At 44.7% G+C, this 19,630-nt stretch overlaps 2 protein-coding genes across 5 annotated transcripts; both read right to left on the bottom strand.

Moving 5' to 3' along the window:
- Window positions 1-4,534: 4,534 nt before the first annotated feature.
- Window positions 4,535-8,325, bottom strand: CYP6AQ9 (cytochrome P450 6AQ9). The gene is made up of 5 exons (NM_001172527.1): window positions 7,725-8,325; window positions 5,471-5,842; window positions 5,207-5,391; window positions 4,841-5,129; window positions 4,535-4,765 (listed from the first exon to the last, which is right to left on the bottom strand). The coding sequence occupies exons 1-5, from the start codon at window positions 8,242-8,244 to the stop codon at window positions 4,593-4,595; spliced, it is 1,539 nt and encodes a 512-aa protein (NP_001165998.1). The 5' UTR covers window positions 8,245-8,325; the 3' UTR covers window positions 4,535-4,592.
- Window positions 8,326-11,440: 3,115 nt separating this feature from the next.
- LOC100118797 (forkhead box protein O-like) lies at window positions 11,441-16,818 on the bottom strand. 4 transcript variants are annotated; one of them, XM_008219836.4, is made up of 3 exons: window positions 16,429-16,818; window positions 16,251-16,362; window positions 11,441-13,176 (listed from the first exon to the last, which is right to left on the bottom strand). In XM_008219836.4, the coding sequence occupies exons 2-3, from the start codon at window positions 16,345-16,347 to the stop codon at window positions 11,732-11,734; spliced, it is 1,542 nt and encodes a 513-aa protein (XP_008218058.1). In that variant the 5' UTR covers window positions 16,348-16,362; window positions 16,429-16,818; the 3' UTR covers window positions 11,441-11,731. The 4 variants fall into 4 exon arrangements, with proteins under 4 accessions (XP_008218058.1, XP_016842280.1, XP_001602685.2 ...); XM_016986791.3 differs by lacking the exon at window positions 16,251-16,362 and having other exon boundaries at window positions 11,441-13,172; window positions 16,429-16,808; XM_001602635.4 differs by lacking the exon at window positions 16,251-16,362 and having other exon boundaries at window positions 16,429-16,806.
- Window positions 16,819-19,630: the final 2,812 nt, after the last annotated feature.

The following is a 19,630-nucleotide window of genomic DNA, read 5'->3' as shown; positions in this document are numbered from 1 at the left end:
TTCAATTACACAGCGCGTACGCGCGCGCGCGCAGATGAAAGGCCCGCGCGAGTCAGGCGCCGCCGCACCGGGACGCGAGAAGCGAATTCGCGTGCATCGGCGAAATAATGAGGGAACGCCGTCGTGCAGTAGTATATGCGGGATAAAGGAGCGAGTCTAACGCAGTCCCGGCCTCCTGTCATTTGCAGCAGACTGATCTCTCGGACTCGGCTGCTGCTGCTGCTGCCCGCGGTGCAGCCGACGAGAAGGCTCTTTGGCCACCGCCTCCGCGAGATTGCCACCGCTGCGCCTCCGTAATTACCGAAAATCGAGCGAGCCGACAACCTCGAGAAAGATCGCCTAATGCCCCGAGTCCTCCGCGCGAATTGGCCTCTCGAGTCGACGACGAAAGGGCACTCGTGTGCGAGGCCTTTTTCAAGGCCTCCGCCGCGAGCTGGGAAAATTAATCATACACGAATCCGCGCGCGTTAATCGGCTTCGATCGAGCGACACATAAATAGTTGAGAGGGACGGGTGGCACGCGCTCCGGATCATCATAATCAAAGAAAGACTTGAAAGTGGCCCGATATTGCTCGCGGAGCGTGGCGCCACACGGCTCGAGCGAGACTGAGCGAGAGAGATAGAGAGCACATATGAGAGACAGCCAAGCGAGTCGGAGAGAGACTCGGGACAGCTTCTCGAGGCCATGAATTATAGACGAATCTCGGCGCTTCGTCGGTATCCGTAGCAATCAATGAGAGGGGTGGCAGCTCTGCCATTCGAGAGAGAGAGAGAGAGAGAGAGAGAGAGAGAGAGAGAGAGAGAGACCGAGTCGCTATGCCTCGGGAGCGGGTGGAGCTCCCCGCTCCCGCGATCTCCGCGCGCGGCGAATAAACTATGCACTCCACGGCGGCGGAGCGAGCGAGAGCTAGCGAGGGAGGGAGAGAGGAACCACGCCAGATTAAATTCCGAGGCGATTATGCTCGGAATATGCGATTCCTCGCTCGCTCTCGATTGCTCTTTACGAATTGATGGCCTTCCGACTCATTGCATTTAATTTGCCTGCGATTCTAAATAATTGCGCGGCCCTGGCTCCCTGGATTTTCCCGAAAACCGAAAATAATCTTCGCATCCAGGGAGCGCGAGAGGCCTGGCCGTGGAACATTTCCTTCATCATTTTTTCGCGCGCGGTTTTCATCAAGGCGTCGAGAGACAATGCGAATTCTTCCCTCTTGCCCGGCGCCGAGCTGAGGAACGCGCAGCGCGCGCAACTTTAAGAGGAAGGCATTATCGTCTCTGTAGCCGTGCGAGCGCGCGGGGGCGAGAGGGAAGAGGGAGGGAAATTATTCATGCGATTCCCGGCGCGTCGCGAATCGCGAGAATCTATATCCTCCGCCGTAGCCGAGCAGCTCGGAGAGGGTCCGGAAAGATAGCCCGAGGGGCTGCGCTCGCTCGCTCGCTCACACACGCAGGCAGGGGCGGATTATGCTAGTCCCAGAGGGACAGCCGGGGAACCGGCGCGAGGATTTGTTTGCGCGCGTTTTTCTACTTTCCAAATTTCACTTTTCTGCGCTTTCTTCGGCCCCCCTCGACTCCGCACTCGCTGCGCGTGTACTCGAGGGCTTCCTTTCGATGTAGGTAGCGCGGCGAAACTGCCGGCTGCGTAATCGCTTTTCCATCTTCCGCCCGCCTCATTCATTTTGCAAAGGAGTAGCGGGGCTGGATTTTTCCGAAAAATTCCGCGGAGGGAGCTTTCGCTGCGCTTGCAGGTGTCGTCCACGGGCGATCGATCGAATTTCCTCGATAATTCGCGAAGGTCTGGGGGCGACCGAGGAAATCGTGCTCTCCCGCCGCGCCTTTAGCACAGTAGTCGCGTCGTCCTCCTCCGAATGCACGCGCGCATAGCTGCAGACAAGAGGGAGAGAGAGGGGGGGGGGGAGCGTAGTCGTATATCTGACGTGGATTTGTAGCGACTGTAAAACCGTCACCGATTGCCTCGGCCGATCGTGCGCCGCACTCCCATTGTTCGCCCGAGCAAAGGACGCGCTCGCGTACACACAGCGGGCGGCGACCTAGGAAGACTCTCCGTCTCCGCTTGCCTCCTCTCTCCACCTCTCCCGCTGCTCTTGCTCTCCTTCGCCTGCATGTATGCAGCTTTTGGCCAACTCCACTACTCGCGCCCCGATGAAAATCCTCTCTTATTGTAAATCTCTCGCACGCCCGATCTTCCTCGCGGTCTACATACGTAGCAGGGCAAATGCGATATTTCGCGCGAAGCCAAATTTTCGGGCTCGGAAAAATACGAAAATCCGCGGCGACCCGGTCACCGGGCGCGTTGTCGACGCGGAAACGATGTTTGTGGGAAGCGAACGCGCGCGCAGCCAACATGCTCGGCACACGTGTGTGCGTACGTGCACCGAAATGTGGCAGCGGTACGTATAGGCCAGCAGCTCGTCACGAGCGCGCACACATAGACACACAAAAGTACGTTTACGACTCGCACTTGAGCCGCGCCGCCGCAGTCGAAAAGCCCTTGCGGCCGCTTTCCCTCTCGGGGAGCGTGGCTTATGCGCTCCGCTGTTTAGTATAGGCCTTAAACTTTAAAATATATGGCTGTGCGCGGTATTATACACGCCTCGTATACCGTATACAGCGCTCAGTCGGTCACGTTTACACGCGGACTGCAAGCGGGCTCTTCCGCGTCGTTTTATTTTTTTACGCCTTAATGAGGATTGAGGATGCTCTCCGCGCTCCGGGAAAATCGCTTTATAATGCAATCAGCACTGAGGCGACTTTTAGACTGCGTGTGACACGCGGTAAGCTTGTTTTTGCGCGGCAGAGACACGTTCACACGCTGTTGGTTCAACAAACACTTCTCGGACTTTGAAAGCGTTCCAGATGAGTTGACGAGAGCCAGCTCTATTCTACGCTTCTGCGTAAGGATTAAAACCGACGCCGAGAACTTTGGAAGGGACCCTCACTGCCACGGATCGACCGATCGCCGATTCGCATTGTGTTTCTTCTGTCGAAAAACGGAAAAATGAAAAAACGCTCCGAGGAATTTATCAAAATTTTCGACGTCATCGCGACGGCAGTCTTCGGCGAGCGCAGCAGCAGCAGCAGCGCGTCAAGTGCGTGGATATGCTTAGGTTGTCCGAGGAGCCACCTCGCCTCGCCTCGTGAATATTCCAGGCTCTAAAAGCATCGCTCCCCTTTGCCTCGCACTCGTCTCATCTTGGTGAGGTACGGAGGGTCCGTCACGTCTGTAACAAGCTTTCTCTCTCTCGCTCGCTCCGTCGGTGTGCGCGTGTGTGCTCGCGCGCGCGTTATAGGCCTCCTCGGGGCGCGATGTGTTGCGCGCGCGAGGAGTCTGCACGAGGGGCGGCGGCGGGAGCGAGACGGATATGTGTTGGAAATGCGAACGAGGGTGCGAGAACGAAAGAGTAAAAAGATGTAGAGTGGAAGGAGATAGCGAATAAGACGTAGTAGGAGCGGATGGCCAGGGCGAGCGGGGCCGGCGTGAAAGGGGAAAGCCGGGCGTGTGTGCGAAGATAGAGCAAGCGCCGGCAGAGCGAGCGCGACGCAGATGGGGAGCAGAGATAGGGCCGCGCCGCGAGAGAGAAAGGGGGCGAGCTCGGCAGAGAGAGAGAGAGAGAGAGAGAGAGAGAGAGAGAGAGAGAGAGAGAGAGCCTACGTTAGGTAAATTCGCTCCAACTCGGCAGGAGGGGGGGTGAGAATCTCCGAGGAGACCGCTACGCGCCGAGGGTGGATGTATGCGGGGGTGATCGATAGCCACACACGCGAGTCCAGCATCCCTTTTTCGACCTCTCCGCGGGACAGCCGGCCTCCTGCTTCTTTCCACCGACCACCGCCGCCGCCGCCTTTTTTCTCGCTCGAGAGCTTTCGAGCTTTCGGCTACGCAAAGGCTTTTATATTAATAAGCGCGCGGAGGGAACGGGAACGGAGCCGCGCGTAATCAGCTCGGTGAGCGAGAATTCCTCCCGCCGTATGTATCTAATGTATTTGTGTCACGAAACCGGCGAAATGAACGCCGTTGAGCGAAGGCTGGATTCCGTATTCAGGGAGCGACGGAGCGTCGGAGCGTCCCTCGGCGTTTTCAACACACGGGGCGCTTCGCAGAGGAGCCGCTGCAGCCATCTTGAAAGAACTTCTTTGCGACAATCAGCGATGGCCCGTGGATTCTCTGTTTGTCTTTGCGCGTGATTGGCGCCTCGCCTCGGCGTTACTGCTCTGGTTAAACAACGGCCTCCTCCTCCCTCTCCGCGTCCCTCCACCTTCGAAGTTTGCCTTTGGCGATTGTTCCTAATTCGCGCAACGTACTCCCCCCCCTTCTCTCTCTCTCTCTCTCTCACCGCGGTATATACACGCGCCTCGGCGACGGTCTGCGGAAGTTACCGAGAGGATTGTGTACACATCATAAGACCAACGCAGCCCAAGATCGGGGATCTGCTCGCCGGAAGTTCAAGTTCAGGCGGCAAAAATCGCGGATCGAACTTCGCGCTACCACCGCCGTATGCATTATACATATACATTATACCAGAGAGTTTCCTGCATAATTTATTCGAAAATACTACTCGACTACATTCGGTAAATCAAATGCTCCGCACTCTTCGAACGTTCAGTTTCATGTTGTGCCTAGATTTGGTGAACAGGGTGTAACTGTCGAATTCCAGGGGGATCGGTGTTTCCTTGCACGGCGCGACTTCGTACTTCGAGAGAATCTGCATCAGTCCGATTTTCGACTGCGCCAATCCAATCCGCATTCCTGAAATTTGGAAGAGTGTTAAAAGCTCCCGATTGATGTTGCTACTCTGATAATTTTAATCAATTTCCAACACACCGATGCAATTCCGCGGACCTTCTCCGAAAGGAAAGTACGTAAACGGGGCGATTTTTCTTTTATTCTCCGGCGAAAATCGCTGAGGATCGAAAACGTGAGGATCGGGGAAGTGTTTCGGATCCATATGAACGGCACTCATGGGAATGATGATTGGAGTTCCTTTGTCAATCGTTACGTCCGTATCGGGAAACGTGTAATCATGTTCCGCTTCTCTGTCTAGAAAGTGGAGCAGCGGATACTTTCTTAGACCTTCCGAAACGACCATGTCTAGGTAAGGTAAATTCATCATCTGAGGAAAAAAACAGGTCATCGTATAGTTTTGATGATAAATACCTGCTGAAGAAATGCTTGTCAGTCAAAGTTCACCATGTCGTATGTGATTTTTCCCTCAGTTTCCTCCAGTGCGTCGAGAATTTCTTTTCTTAACTTATCTTGTATCTCCGACTGTTTGGATAATTCGTACAAAACAAGATACATCATCGAGGCGGATGGCTCGAAGCCGCCCGTGAAAAATACAATAGCTGTGGCCACTAATCCGTTAACTTGAAAATCTAAAAATAGCTGGTACAATTATCATTCGCGTGCATTTTTCAGAAAGTAATCGATAATTCGCTGCTCGACTAAACTTACAATAATGAAGATCATTTTTCTCATCCTCGAAGCTTTCTTTCATTTCCATAAAAACGTCTAGAAGATCATTTCGTTTGATACCATCTTTTTGTCTTTCATTCATAGCTTCGGGTATGACGCGTTTGAAGAAATTTGGAACGTCTGGGTCGAAGAAGGTAATTCCAAACAACTTGGCCAGTTGAGGCATAAAAAACATCGACAATAAACTAAAATATCGACCATAACTATTTTGGAAATGCTTCTTTCCTTCATTATGAAACTCTGCCTTAGGGTTATTTAATGCATTTAGCTTCAATCCAAACATTGTCGAACCAATAACGTCTGTTGTAAACTTTTCGCATAATTCCTTCACTTCTACGACGTTCCATTCGTCTGAAAAATGTTGATGATATGTATAGTCGACTAATATTTTTAATAGCTTTAATTTAAAACAAGAGAATTTCGTTTCAATATTGTCCAAAAAATTATTAATCCGTATATTGACATTTTTTTAAATGGTCCCCTGGTAGAAATAAGGCAAATTTTTCTTTCAGGGTTGAAAGTTTGTAAAAAGTACATCCCTCATTTATCTCGCGCAACTGGTAGAAAGCATTAGATTTTATAAAGTACATTTTTATGTCATGTAATTTTTATTTACTACAAAAATTCAGTGCGTTTAGAGCGCGCATAACTTTCTTGTATTCTTTCTTTTTAAAACCTCAAAAATATTTAAATATATTGATAAATTTTTCACTTTCTTCCACATTTATGTATCTGTTTAGTTATCGTTCTCTTCTAAAAAATCACCCTTATAACATCGCAGAATATTAATTCAATAGATTAATCATTTTAATGTTTAAGGTTGGAGAAAATTAAAATCATAGCTATGTGTATTAACTATTAATCACGCATAGTCATTTAAGGGGTCAAGCCTGGGTTAAATCCTGCAAAAAAACAAAAAGATATTCTTCTTACCAAAAAATTTTTGATTTGATGTAATTTGAAAAAAAAAAATTCTATTGAAAATATATAAAATATACACCATTTTTATCGAAAAAAACATGTATATACCTTGTAAAATCATTGACCAAAATTCATGACATTTCACTATATAAATAAGTGTTTTTAGTCACTTGCCACGGCTTTTTGAAAGATCCGGACTGTCTTCTAAAAATATAAATCAAATACTGCTAGCAACAAATTTTGTTGCTAGCAATGTTTAATTGATATTTTTTAGATAACAAAATTTGTTGCCAACTATATTTAATTCATATTTTTTAGAAATGTCTCTCGATCGGTCCGAGGGGGCATGTTTAAGGTACATTTTATGCCCGGATAGAGTAAAGAAGACGGTCCGGATCTTTCAAAAAGCCGTGGCAAGTGACTGAAAACACTTATTTATATAGTGAAATGTCATGAATTTTGGTCAATGATTTTACAAGTTATATACATGTTTTTTTTCGATAAAAATGATGTATATTTTATATATTTTCAATAGAATTTTTTTTTTCAAATTACATCAAATCGAAAAATTTTTGATAAGAAGAATATCTTTTTGTTAAAAAAAAAATAATGTTATTGATAGAACTCCCTTATATTAAATAAGAAATATATTAAGTCAAGTATATTAAGTATATAGTATATAGTCAAATATATAGTGAAATATATTAAGTCAAATATGAAAATATTGTCTTGAAACATCTGCTCATTATCTTTTTAACAGTAGAGTATTATTATAATAAAATTAAATGATGAGGTATATGTTCAACACAAAAAAGTGACAGTTTTTGTTCAACTTAGTTTAAAACATTTTAAAAATTCAAGATTTGTACAGAGTTTTTTCGTTTTAAATAACGATTTTTTTAAAGTGAATCGAATTTGACGCTTTTTGATTCAAATATTTTTGCGTTAATAATTTGATTTCATAATTTAATAATAACATATTATTTATCCATGCATAACTTATGAATGATAAGTTTAACTTTTTAAAAAATCAATAACTCGTCTGATGAAACGTCTGATGTAAAGTTTAGTATAAATATCTTTTATTTATTAAAGTTTATTATAAATATTTTAAAATCATATAAAATTTATTGACATATATTATGCTTGAACAATATGTTATACTTATAAAATAGATGAATTAGTTTAGAACAAACACTACGGGTTTTTGTGTTGAATGGAGGGATGAAATACATTCTGATTTAGAGAGATTTCGATTAACGCTATTTTGCATTGTTAATTTAAAAAAAAAGATTAGAGCAGGATAGATTACCGTTAGAAATAATATTTTGAAGATGAGTATCCAAATCTACACCTGTTTCTACGATAAGATCTAGCATATTTTTGAGTTTGCTAGATGTAAAAACAGGGGATAGCTTTTGCCGAAGAACTTTCCACGCTGGATTTCTTAACGAAAAAATATTCACATTTCCAATGTAATCACTGTGATTTGGTGCCACGCATCTGTTTGAGAAGTTTTTAAAGTCTCTAACCAATACATTTTTAATTGCTTCTGGGTCACGAAGTATTAAAAATGGTTTATCAAATACGTAAAATCCAATAAATTTTTCTCCTTCGCCAACAAAATAAACGTTGCTGAGAAAATCTCGCAATGGTTTTCTTGCAAAAAGGCAGTCTGAAAAGTTACCAAAAATATTTGGCTCAGGAACTGATTTAACTCCACGTTTTTTCCAATAACTGTGACTCTTCGTAAGGTAGACGTAAGCCACCATTAATGCACAAACTAGGGTAATTAGGATATCTAATGTCCAACAATGAGTGATAAAAGCCATTTTATTCAAACAGTTAGAACGAACGTTTTAAAGATTTTTGTCAGGCATAGCGCTGCAGATAAGACACTGCTACTCAATGCACTGGAGAGTTGTGATCAAGAGGCGTATGTGTTTACAAAGAAGCGATAAGCTATATATAAATCTTTTAACTTTGTAAGATAAATCTGTTACGCAATATGTACATCACTTCTGCTTTGGTAGTTATCTTTTTAGATTGGTACTAACATTTATACGAGTTTCGAACAGCAACAAAAACGTTTAGTCACTTCAACTGCATATATGCGTATGAAAATAGATCGAATGCGGCGAAAATAAATAAAAAGCTGATGTAGACTTATTAAAATAGTGAAAATTGAAATGTATGCAAATGCATATCAGTATTATTTAATTTCTTTTAAAATTATATGTTTGAAATAATTGGTGTTACATGATTATTTTAGATTTCAATCGATTATGGGAATGGCTTGCAAAATAAAACAAACAGTCCTTTTACAGAATTCTGTTACATTGATATTTATTTATGTAATGTAGACAGGAAGTTTGCCCTTAATATATATATATATATATACAGGGTGACCCAATTTAAACGGGCACCGCTCATAACTCGTCAGGGACAGCCACAATCGAAAAAATGGTAGTGACCAAAGTTGTAGGATATCGAAGGGGCAACCCGATGGTGACCTTCGATTTGACCTTGAACGTGTTTTTCAAGGTCATTTGAAGGTCAACTTTGGATTTTTAAATAGGAACCCCATTCTTTTATTGCGGGAATGGAAAGAGCGGTAAAATTTACGTTCATAATGGTATGTTCGGTTGCGGCACTGAAGGTCATCGCAAGGTCATGCAGCCAGAATGAAACCCCGCCTACGTAATTCCTCTAGCAACGCCAAATTAAAAAAAAGTGGTAGAGACCAAAGTTGTTGTATAGGGGGGGGGGGGGGGGAGAATTGTGACCTCGAATTTGAGCCAGTCCTACAAGGTCATTTCAAGGTCAAATTATTTTTTTTCAAACTTTACTTTTACTTTGTATCCGAGATGAAATCCCTTCTTAGATGTTCTCTGTCCAGCGGCCAAGACGCAACTGAGCCCTCGCTAGCGTCCAAACATAAGTCTCGCTATTCCCCGAATGATCCCTTCCGACGGTTAACTTGCGAATGACTCCTCTAGGTGGTCGCCACCTACCTACCCGAACTCCTGATGTGCGAAAAATAAAAATGGCTCCCGAAATAAGCCTTTTAAAATAAGTCCCGCGCTCAGTCTTGCCACCGCGACTCCGTCGAACCTTCCCCTACGACGCTTAACTCACGAATGATTTTCAAGCAGGCGCCCCGGTCCCGCGCCGTACCTGCCGCCCGAACTTTCGATTTGCAAAAATAAAAATAGCCTCCGAAAATTGTCGAAAGAGTCTCACACTCGGCCTTCCGCCAAAAATATTATTTTTTTAATTTGGCGTTGCTAGAGGAATTACGTAGGCGGGGTTTCATTCTGGCTGCAGGACATTGAGATGACCGAACATACCATTCTGAACGTAAAATTTACCGCTCTTTCCATTCCCGCAATAAAAGAATGGGGTTCCTATTTAAAAATCCAAAGTTGACCTTCAAATGACCTTGAAAAACGCGTTCAAGGTCAAATCCAAGGTCACCATCGGGTTGTCCCCTCGATATCCTACAACTTTAATCTCTACCAATTTTTTTAATTTGGCGTTGCTAGAGGAATTACGTAGGCGGGGTTTCATTCTGGCTGCATGACCTTGCGATGACCTTCAGTGCCGCAACCGAACATACCATTATGAACGTAAAATTTACCGCTCTTTCCATTCCCGCAATAAAAGAATGGGGTTCCTATTTAAAAATCCAAAGTTGGCCTTCAAATGACCTTGAAAAACGCGTTCAAGGTCAAATCCAAGGTCACCATCGGGTTGCCCCTTCGATATCCTACAACTTTGGTCTCTACCATTTTTTCGATTGTGGCTGTCCCTGACGAGTTATGAGCGGTGCCCGTTTAAATTGGATCACCCTGTATATATATATATATATATATATATATATATATATATATATATATATTAAAGGGCATATATATATATATATATATATATATATATATATATATATATATATATATATATATATATATATATATATTAAAGGGCATATATATATATATATATATATATATATATATATATATATATAATACAGTTTACATTATTCGCTCATGATGCGCCCTGGTAGAAACGTAAAGAACTGATTAGCCATCGGTTGGCCCAATTCGAACGACTTGGCCAACGGTTTAACCAACAGTTACCCTTAAATACTGCTTATTTCGTCACATTACAAGCGATTCGGCTGATAAACAGATGGTTAAATTTGAAATACTTGTTTGAGGTTAGATTCGATTTAGGAAACCTAAATGGCGCGCTCCGTGACTTTCGATGTGTATAGATGTAAGTTCTATTTGAAGATGATGAGCACGTCACTCGGGTCTCTCGTAGACGATGTCTAGGTCTTCGACGAAGGGAAAATAATATAAAATATAGGTAGCGCGCTCTGTGGAAATAATTACTATACAAGACTTCAAAAAATGTTTGAAAATATAGGAAAATTTTAAAAAAGGTTAAAATTTCCTCAATTTTATATTTCACTAATAAACTGCGATTTGTACTCAGAACTAGACTGGATATAGGAATCATTATTAGCCGCTGAGGTTTTTGGACACCTGGACATCGTCTACGAGACTCGCGGGTAACGTGTCAATCATCTTCGAGCAGGACTTACACCTGCACACCGCAAACCACGAAGTGCATTACTAAGCCTAACATTTTTTCCCATAATAAACACTTGGACAACATTTTTGAGAGTTCCGGGTGACCTGAACAACACTCACGGTGAACATTCACGTAGACATCAAGAGCTTAGCATATTCTATATATTTATTATAGGTATATCACAAACCGAAATTATAAATCACTATAATAATAGTATTAAAATTTCATAACATTAAATTACTAAATTTAAAATTTTCTCGAACCGTTGGTTAAATGTTGGCTAATATTCATGATAAGCGTTGGCCAACATTTTTAGCCAATTCTTAACTCACAGGCCATGTAGGTTGGTTTATTTTCTACCATGGATAAGTCAATAAATAATTTAATTTTCGAATACAATAGTATTCATCAATGATACAAAGGTTATTTTCATTTACATACTTACACATCGAAAAATTGTTTATTAGTAAAAGCTTGAATTTACAAAAATATAAAATGTGCATTGTCGGTATTTACGCATATAAGTTATGTTGCGATATATTACGTAATATTATGTAGCCTACATGAATACAGTATCTTTAATTTGATTCTGTTATAAATGTTTTAATTGTGTGCTAGCTTTAGAATTGATGAATTATTAAAAAAAAATCTTCTCTAATAATAATAGATGGATTCGAATCGAAATCAACAAGTGCGCGATTTTGTGAGTGCAGTGCTTTACAAATGGATCCAGGAGTTCTGGCCAACCGAATTCACGGGATTATTGCCGCTGATGTACAATGCCGTGGACATACTCGTGTTCACGAGATCAATCGCCGCGTACTGGTCTTTCCTTATTATTTCGTCGATGTCGTCGAGCATCGAGTTATTTCGCACCATGGGCTGCTGGCTCTCAATTTGCAAGTCGACGATTGATCCGAAATCCGCCATTTCTTGAATCGGCATCAATGTCGTCTGCGATGCCATCACGCCGTATTGATTCCCGTAGGCAGCATCGAAATAATGATTCGGCCCATCGGTTGCGCAATAGGCGTACGAAGCAGCCGCGTTCGCCACCTGCGTCCGCGTGTCCATTTGTAGCATGCTCAAATCACAATTGCAAACATCGAGACGATGCACAGGGCACATTTGAGCTATCTGTCGGTCTAAGCTATAAGCGACGGGTAGGCTTTGGAGGTCGTTGCCCGGAGCTTCCGGTTGCCCCATCTGGCAGGTCGCAGACAAGCGCATCGGCTGCTGGTCCAAGGCTGACGTATGATTGATTTGATGCAGCGGCGTCACCGTCGACTGCTCGGCTGGGCTGGCGGCCGTGTGGCCATGCGCGTGTCCATACGTCCATTCCGGCTCGTTAGCAGCGGGTATGGGACTCAATCTGCCAACGGAAGAAGCGGAACTCGATGCCCGGGCTCGGAAAGCCGGCGACTGCGCTGCTCTGTGCTGCAACGGACTGCCGCCGTAATGGAAGGGCTCGATGCCTTCGCTGACGCAGTTACTCGCGCTGGAGGTGACGTCGAAGTGTAGACTGGCCTTCCGCGAAGCCTCTGCTAGCTTCTTGACTCGAGCTCGTCTCTTCTCGAATTTCTCGGCCTCCATGGACGCGGCCCTCTTTCTCGTGGTTTTCCCGGATTTCACGTCCGGGTTGATGGTCCACCAGGAACTCTTTCCAGAACTCTCGTTCGGCACGCGGATGAAGCAGTTGTGCAGCGACAGGTTGTGACGCACGGAATTCTTCCAGCCTGCGCTGCTGTTGGTTTCGCCTTTGTCTCTGAAGTACTGGACATTTTTCACCATCCACTCGTAGATCTGGGCGAGCGTGAGTCTCTGGTCCTTAGAGCTATTAATAGCCTGCGTAATGAGCTCCGCATAGCTCAGCTTTCCCCAGGCGTTTCGTCTCGGCGACTTTTTCTTGATCGCCGAAGGCCCAGCATCTTGGCCCGGAGAATTCTGTTGCGTCGAAGGATCAATCCTGAGGGACTCGGCGTTGCCAGTCATTGCCGCGCCATCGATTAGCGGCGGTCCATCGACGTATCCTTCTGGCCGCGGCTGGGGCCACGTATTTGAGCGGCCCCGTGTTAAGGGCTCGAAGATGTTTCCCACGTACATTTCCATCCTGCTTTCTTCCTCCATTTCAAAAAGCGCGCTCGAGCTGATCGACTCGCTGTCTAAACAAAAAATACGACATGTCAATAGTTTCGTAAAGACTGCAACAGCGTTGTTCAACGTAAAACTAAAATCAGTCGCGACTATTTTTAGGTTTCTGTTTGCAAACGTTAATATATGCAGTCATAATAGCCGAAGACAACAGCTATCGAGCTAGCAGCAAATTTATCTATCCAAAAATTACACTATACGTACTTGTACTGTTAATGACAACGACCGCGCTTTGCAAAGCCAACATTGATACTGCTCGTATGTTCAAAATTAAAGTGCATTGCAAATTCTAAGTAAAATAGTGTAACTGCCTGCTGGCTTACATAAATTAATAACCATTCGAACATGACTTTTGCTATTCTATGTTGGAATTTATGCGTTTAATGTCACGTACTAAACATAAAAATCGTTTTGTAAAATCTTTTCCAACTGCACTGTTTTATGATAAATTTAGTGTAACTTAATTTAATTCGAGAGTCAATTTTAGTCTGCATTTCCAATGAACGGGGCCCCTTTCAACACGTGTAACGCATTTCTGTATAGAATAAATCATACACAATTTCGTACTGTGCTTATAATGAAAATAAAGAAAAGAGTGTTATGAAATGTTATAATGTTTTATGCAATAGATTGTAAGACATTAAATGGGTTTGGTTATTTTTTAATTTTATGTTATATTTTTTATTTTATTTTCTAGAGAAAACTAAAAAGCGCAATAATTGATATATATATATATATATATATATATATATATATATATATATATATATATATATATATATTGCAATAAGGTAACGAAATATGAGAATTTATAATATATAGAGACCAGAGCGACCAGAATTTTTATTTTTATTTTTCCGGCTTGCGTACAGTCACAATATCTATGACATATCGTATTTTCGCCCTCTGTGTCAAAAAATAACGTTCGAACACATGCGAAAAGTTGATTCTCGTATAAATTGATTTGGCAAATCGTATGCTGAATCGAGCTTCCCACACGTTCGCTCCCACACTCACACCAAAAGGTTCGGTTCGATGCATGTGCGAGAATGTGAACGTCAGCATTGCGTGGCCTCTTTGTTTTAGTATCGAAATTTACTTATATTTTAACCCAACAAGTTCCTAAATTGACACAAATTGTTTTATAAATATACGTACATGTATTAATAAAAGTTACTATAGCAAAGTCCCTGGTAAAAATGTTGACCAGTTCTAAAGTAGCTATAAGCTATTTTGCGATTGTCACTGGTACGCATGCGCCGCTGAATAAACGCCGAGTATAAACATGAGCTTTGGCGACTGGCCTAACCTTCCAATCTGAGCTGCGTCGCCTCGAAGTTTTCTTTTCGCGTCTGGTAGTTAATATGAGGGGAGGTGGGAGCTATAGCTTCGCAAACCCGCCACGGGCTATTTAGTATTTCACGATTCAAAAAAAAAAACTAAAAGTCCAATTGCTATTTTCTTCATGTAGAATGATTCATCAATCTCAAACATATGGCACTCTGCTCATTATATTCATGAAAATCCAAATTAAAAAAAAGTTATACTAAAATTAGATTTTGAGGTTAGCGCTGTAATCGTGCGAGCGCGCGTGAACACTCGCTCGTATTTCACAACTTTTACAAAAACCGATTGGTATTTTCTTTCGGTAGAATGATTCACTAAACTCAACACTATGGCGCTCTAGTCTTAGTTTTTCATTCAAATCTTTATTCTAAAAGTTATAGGGAACAGAAAAACTGTGTTTTTAGCTACGACATCCCCTTATTCTTGTTCGAACTCTCCCGAGATACCTTTTAGATTTACAGTGCAATAATCGAGTACTAATCGTCGCATTTTTTGTTCAAATTTCGCAAGATTTTTCTTTTCAGCAGCGGTAAATTCAATGTTTTTAATCTCGGTCGATAACGTTTCCTACATGCACCGACAGAGGCGGAAAGAGAGCTATGAGTCTATTTTCAGCCTGACATATTCGAGTTGAAATTTTCAATCTTAGCCAGCGGGACCCGTTAATTTCCTATCAGGGGTTATTCGTGCTTTATAGCTTATTATAATACCAAGAAATGCAGCTCAAACTACGATCGAAAGCAGCCCGCGGTAGCTCTCCTCCCGAGTCAATATCCCTGGTAGAAAATTGGCTGGATGATCTGGCCGCGAAACTATCTTTTGGGCAGTTCTGAAAATATTTTCTGCACAGAAATTTTCCAAGAATCTGCGCAGATTTTGGCAGATTCAGCCCGAATCTGGCCGGGAAGTTAATTTTAAAAAGAGCCCATAACCTTAAATTATAAAAGTGTACATCCTACAATAAATAAGAACTTCGTAAATATTAATGGAAATGAGTCCAGTTTTGTTATTCAGGGGTTTTTGGGGTCGCTGAACACGAATATCGCGACGGAAATACTCTCAGAAGTAACTGGTGCCCCGGGTAGACGTATTAATGTCGTCACCTGGAGTTTTGTTAGAATTTGTAACATAATCAGTCGAAATTTGTTACTCGGGGGTTTTCGAGGTCGTTGAATAAGAATATCTTGACGGCAACACTCCTCGAGGTACCTGGTGCCCAGGGTAGGCAGTATCAACGTCGTCTGCTAGAGTTTTGTGGGAATTTGATAGTAATTGACGTTGATACTATCTATCCTGGGCACGAGGTATCCCAAAAGGCCTTGTCGTTGCTATATTTGTGTTCAGCAACCTCGAAAACCCCCGAGTAACAAGTCTCAACCAAATATGTTGTTAATTTCTCGTGAAACTCTAGGAGACGACGTTGATACTGGCCACCCTGGGCAGCAGGTACGTCAGGGAGTGTTGCTGTCAAGATATTCGTGTTCTGCGACCTCGAAAACCCCCGAGTAAAGAGTCTCGACGAAATATGTTGTTAATTTTCCGTGCAACTCTAGGAGACGACGTTGATACTGGCCACCCTGGGCACCAGGTACCTCGGGGAGCATTGCCGTTACGATATTCGTTTTCTGCGACCTCAAAAACCGAAAAATGAATCAATTTCAACTAATTATGTTTTAAATTCTATCGAAACTCCAGGAGAAAACTCGTTTTAATTAATGTATAACCTCAAAATGCTTACTATTATTTTTCTCCCCACCAGATTCAGGCCGAGTACCGTCGCCACTAGGAGTAGATTTTGCCCAGATTCTCCATAAGATGTTCTGGATACCCAGCATAAAATTCGCCAGATTCTGCGCAGATATGGGGAAAATTTTTTCTACCAGGGATCTGCACGATTGTAAAGAATAATATCTTACCTTGTTTGTGCTCAAAGGAAAGCAAGTAAATTTATCAAGCACATCGGCGATGAGTCTTCACCTCAGCAAGACTGTCTACAGACTGGATTTTTGACTAACTGCACACCGAATATATTCTGATGGCGTCTTCGGCAGCATGTTAATCGTCTACTATACGCATGCGACGTCGCTCAGACGCTTAATGTTACAATTTTGAAGCAGTGGGTGGGGACGCTTGACAATTTATACCTGGCAATAGACGTTTCCAGTTACTGCGGAGATTAGCGCTCGTGAGACACTGTGGGACTTTAAGTAATGGAAGCTAGCATGGTGATTCGTCAATTTGGTCCCAGGGTTAAGTTCCGAAGGGGCTGCTGCTCCACCCACAGGTCCGACTCTGCAGAGGAGACGACTTTATGATTTTATTGTCATTGCCCGATCCAGGTACTTATCTGGAATCGGATGACGCTCTCTCTCTCTCTCTCTCTCTCTCTCTCTCTCTCTCTCTCTGCCACAGCCCAACATTTTGAGCGCGCTCTTGTTGCTTGCGCATAGCCAGTGCGGTTGGTGTTTGGAAAATTACATTTGTTCCTAGCTCTTGCGGCACGAGTAAGTAGTAGGAAAAATGTATTTTCAACCGATAAAGTGGTGACGCCGCAAACAGCGACATTTATGTAACGTACACAATTTATTGAAGATATTGAAGCGACTTGGTTGCGCTTGCCAGTTGCCACGACAATAAAAATTATACCAACTTTGCATGACGCATTGCGCGCGTGTGAAAAGCTAAAGTTCGCGCACAGACCGGTCGTGAATTTCGCAGTGCGTGCAGTAGACCTTTCTTCATTCAATCCCAAGAAAGTTCAAATTCTCATTGGGCCTGTGTGCGTAGTGCGCGCAGCACAGGACAAATTCGCAATTCGGCTACAGCGATGATTTCCATGCCGGCTGGGAGAGGGAGCGGGCGGTAGACTTTAAATTCCTAGTGTACACTGGGAGAAAATGCTTTCACGGGCCTCTTTCGACTGCGGCGCGCATTTCCTCTAGGCATCGCGCGGCCGTAACGCGCGACGACGAGAGCTTTGCGAGTAGAGAGCAAAAGGGGGAGCGACCCCTCGGCTATGCCACTGCTCCGGAGCCCAGTGGCACTCAGCTGCCAGGCGCTCCCAGCTACAAGTGCGGAAGCACCTGCTTCTTTGGGAGATGGTCACTTTGCCCGCGCGCGTGATGCTATTTGCTTTTCATTTTCCTCGCTTATTTTATGCGCGCGCGCTCTCTTACGCGGAGATTGCGTTAACGCCTGAATATTTTTCAGAGAAGCGCCCAGTATAGTAGGTACGCACCCAATGCCTGTACTGCGCTTCGTTAGAAAAGTTGAAAAGTGAGCGCGCGCAGTCTAAAATTCGATAGACATGCAAATGCGTCCCTCATCGATTTATTATCGCGGCTTTCCGGCCCCCTACGTCCGCGCGGTCCGGCAGAGCTGACCCTCGGCGAGCCGTAGGCTTTATTTAAAAATCTTCCACCGGCACGGGAATAAATCCTATTTTTCATACGCACATCCCCCGGCGGAGCGCGATCGCTTCGCACACACGCAGGGTAGGCGGAATTCCATCGATAAGGAGTAAGGACGAAGCTTGTACTGGACGCGCGCGTCCACCCCTCGCCGCACGCGCACACACGCATGCACAGCTTACATACATACATACACAGCGAAGATTTCGTTTCTGGCGCCGGGCTTCTTCGCAGCTCGCTCACCCCTTCGCGCTTCCCTCGAATTCTGTGCAGTATTGACGTATTTTGAATACGTGGCCGGAGCTCGCGCGCGCACGCCGTACACGTACACACAGAGCTACGGCGCAGAGGGAAAATGCCCGGATAGCCTTAGCGCAGCGAGCGCGCCGGCCGTCGTCCAATTTCACGTTTCTCGCCCCCTTATCTCTATCCTCCACCCTGTGTACCAGCTACTATTTTACGGTGGAGCTTTCTCTTCCTCGCTTTCACATTCATTTTAAGTGTCCCTTTCTCATCGGCCCCTTTTTCGCGGCCGTACATTCGTTGCCTTCCCCCTTCTTTATACATTTCGAAATTCCGCCGGCTCTTATTTTCCCCGCTCTCCAATTTTAGGTCTCCTCGTTGTTCACCTCCGTCCCGGCGCCGCTTGTTTTTCTGTTACTCGCAGAGCCCCCGATAGTCTGGAGGTACAGTGCTCGGCAGCCTCCTCTTCGGCGCGGCGTCTTGCCTCCCCCCGCGCGGGGTATCTCCATACGCCTGCACTTACCGAGCTCCGAGTGCTCGATCCGCTCGGTTGCCTCCTGATCCGACCAGTTGCCCCTTTTCCACTCGGGCTCGAGCTCGCTGCCCTGCTGCGGACGTTAAACTTTTTACGGATATAAGTCGCGCACTTTTATCAATTTACTCCTTTCGGCGCATATGCAAATCCGCTCGCCCGAAAAAACGTGGCCACGTCCCGGAAGAGAAATCTTCCGCGCCATGTAGACGCGGATTATTTTGAAACCTTTCATTAGCAAATCACACAGATCGTTTACACGGCGTGAGCGAATAAGCGGCGCGGCACATATGATGTAGAGAGCGATAAACGCTTGATTAAAGTGTCAATTTACACATCCACTTACGCGCGGCCGGCGGGGAAAAAACAAAGGCAGAGAGACCGGCGCGTCGGCCGGCGCGCGATTCCAAATTCCCATGAATACCGAAAGGCCGGGCATAAAAAATTAATCCGTCTGTCAGTCAAGTGTCACGAGACGCGCAGTAGTTCTCCGTATTCGAGATGCGGCGGCTAAGTCAAGGTTCCGCACAACATGAACGGCGGAGGCGCTCAGCCACACAGAAAAGTCGGCCCGATCGGCCGCACACGCGTATCGCATTATTATATAGTGTACCGGCCGACGAGGCCGCCGAGGAGAAAATGAGCGCCTCCGAAAGTTTACTCAGCCGCCGCTGTCCGTCAAGAGAGGAATTAGCGGCCGCGTGAATTGCAAATCAGCGCGTGCGCGCGCGCGCGCGCCTCGTACGGCGAAAGCGAGAGCCCGGCCACCGCCGATAAGTCAGCCGAGAGATAATCTCGCGAGCGAGCGCCGAGCGCGCCCGGACCAATTAAACGCATTGCTTGAAATTTATGAAAATAAATGGAATCTCGATGGACGACCTCCCCCTACTTGCTCAGCTGCTTTATCGCGCGACCTTTTTCGGAGTCGATTTA

Source organism: Nasonia vitripennis, assembly GCF_009193385.2.
Source record: "Nasonia vitripennis strain AsymCx chromosome 1 unlocalized genomic scaffold, Nvit_psr_1.1 chr1_random0009, whole genome shotgun sequence".
NCBI lineage: Eukaryota > Metazoa > Arthropoda > Insecta > Hymenoptera > Pteromalidae > Nasonia > Nasonia vitripennis.
Note: the sequence above shows the minus strand (reverse complement) of the source record. Positions and strands in the feature narration are given on the sequence as shown.

Excerpts from the sequence above, each read along its gene's own strand:
- LOC100118797 (XM_008219836.4), bottom strand. The coding sequence starts at position 16,347 with ATGCTGGGTATCCAGAACATCTTATGGAGAATCTGGGCAAAATCTACT. Across the intron at positions 13,177-16,250 it reads TGGTGGGGAGAAAAATAATA|ACAGCGAGTCGATCAGCTCG; the intron begins GTAAGCATTTTG and ends TTTTTTGTTTAG.
- CYP6AQ9 (NM_001172527.1), bottom strand. The coding sequence starts at position 8,244 with ATGGCTTTTATCACTCATTGTTGGACATTAGATATCCTAATTACCCTA. Across the intron at positions 5,843-7,724 it reads TCAAAATATTATTTCTAACG|ACGAATGGAACGTCGTAGAA; the intron begins GTAATCTATCCT and ends AACATTTTTCAG. Across the intron at positions 5,130-5,206 it reads GAAAAATCACATACGACATG|ATGATGAATTTACCTTACCT; the intron begins GTGAACTTTGAC and ends TTTTTTCCTCAG.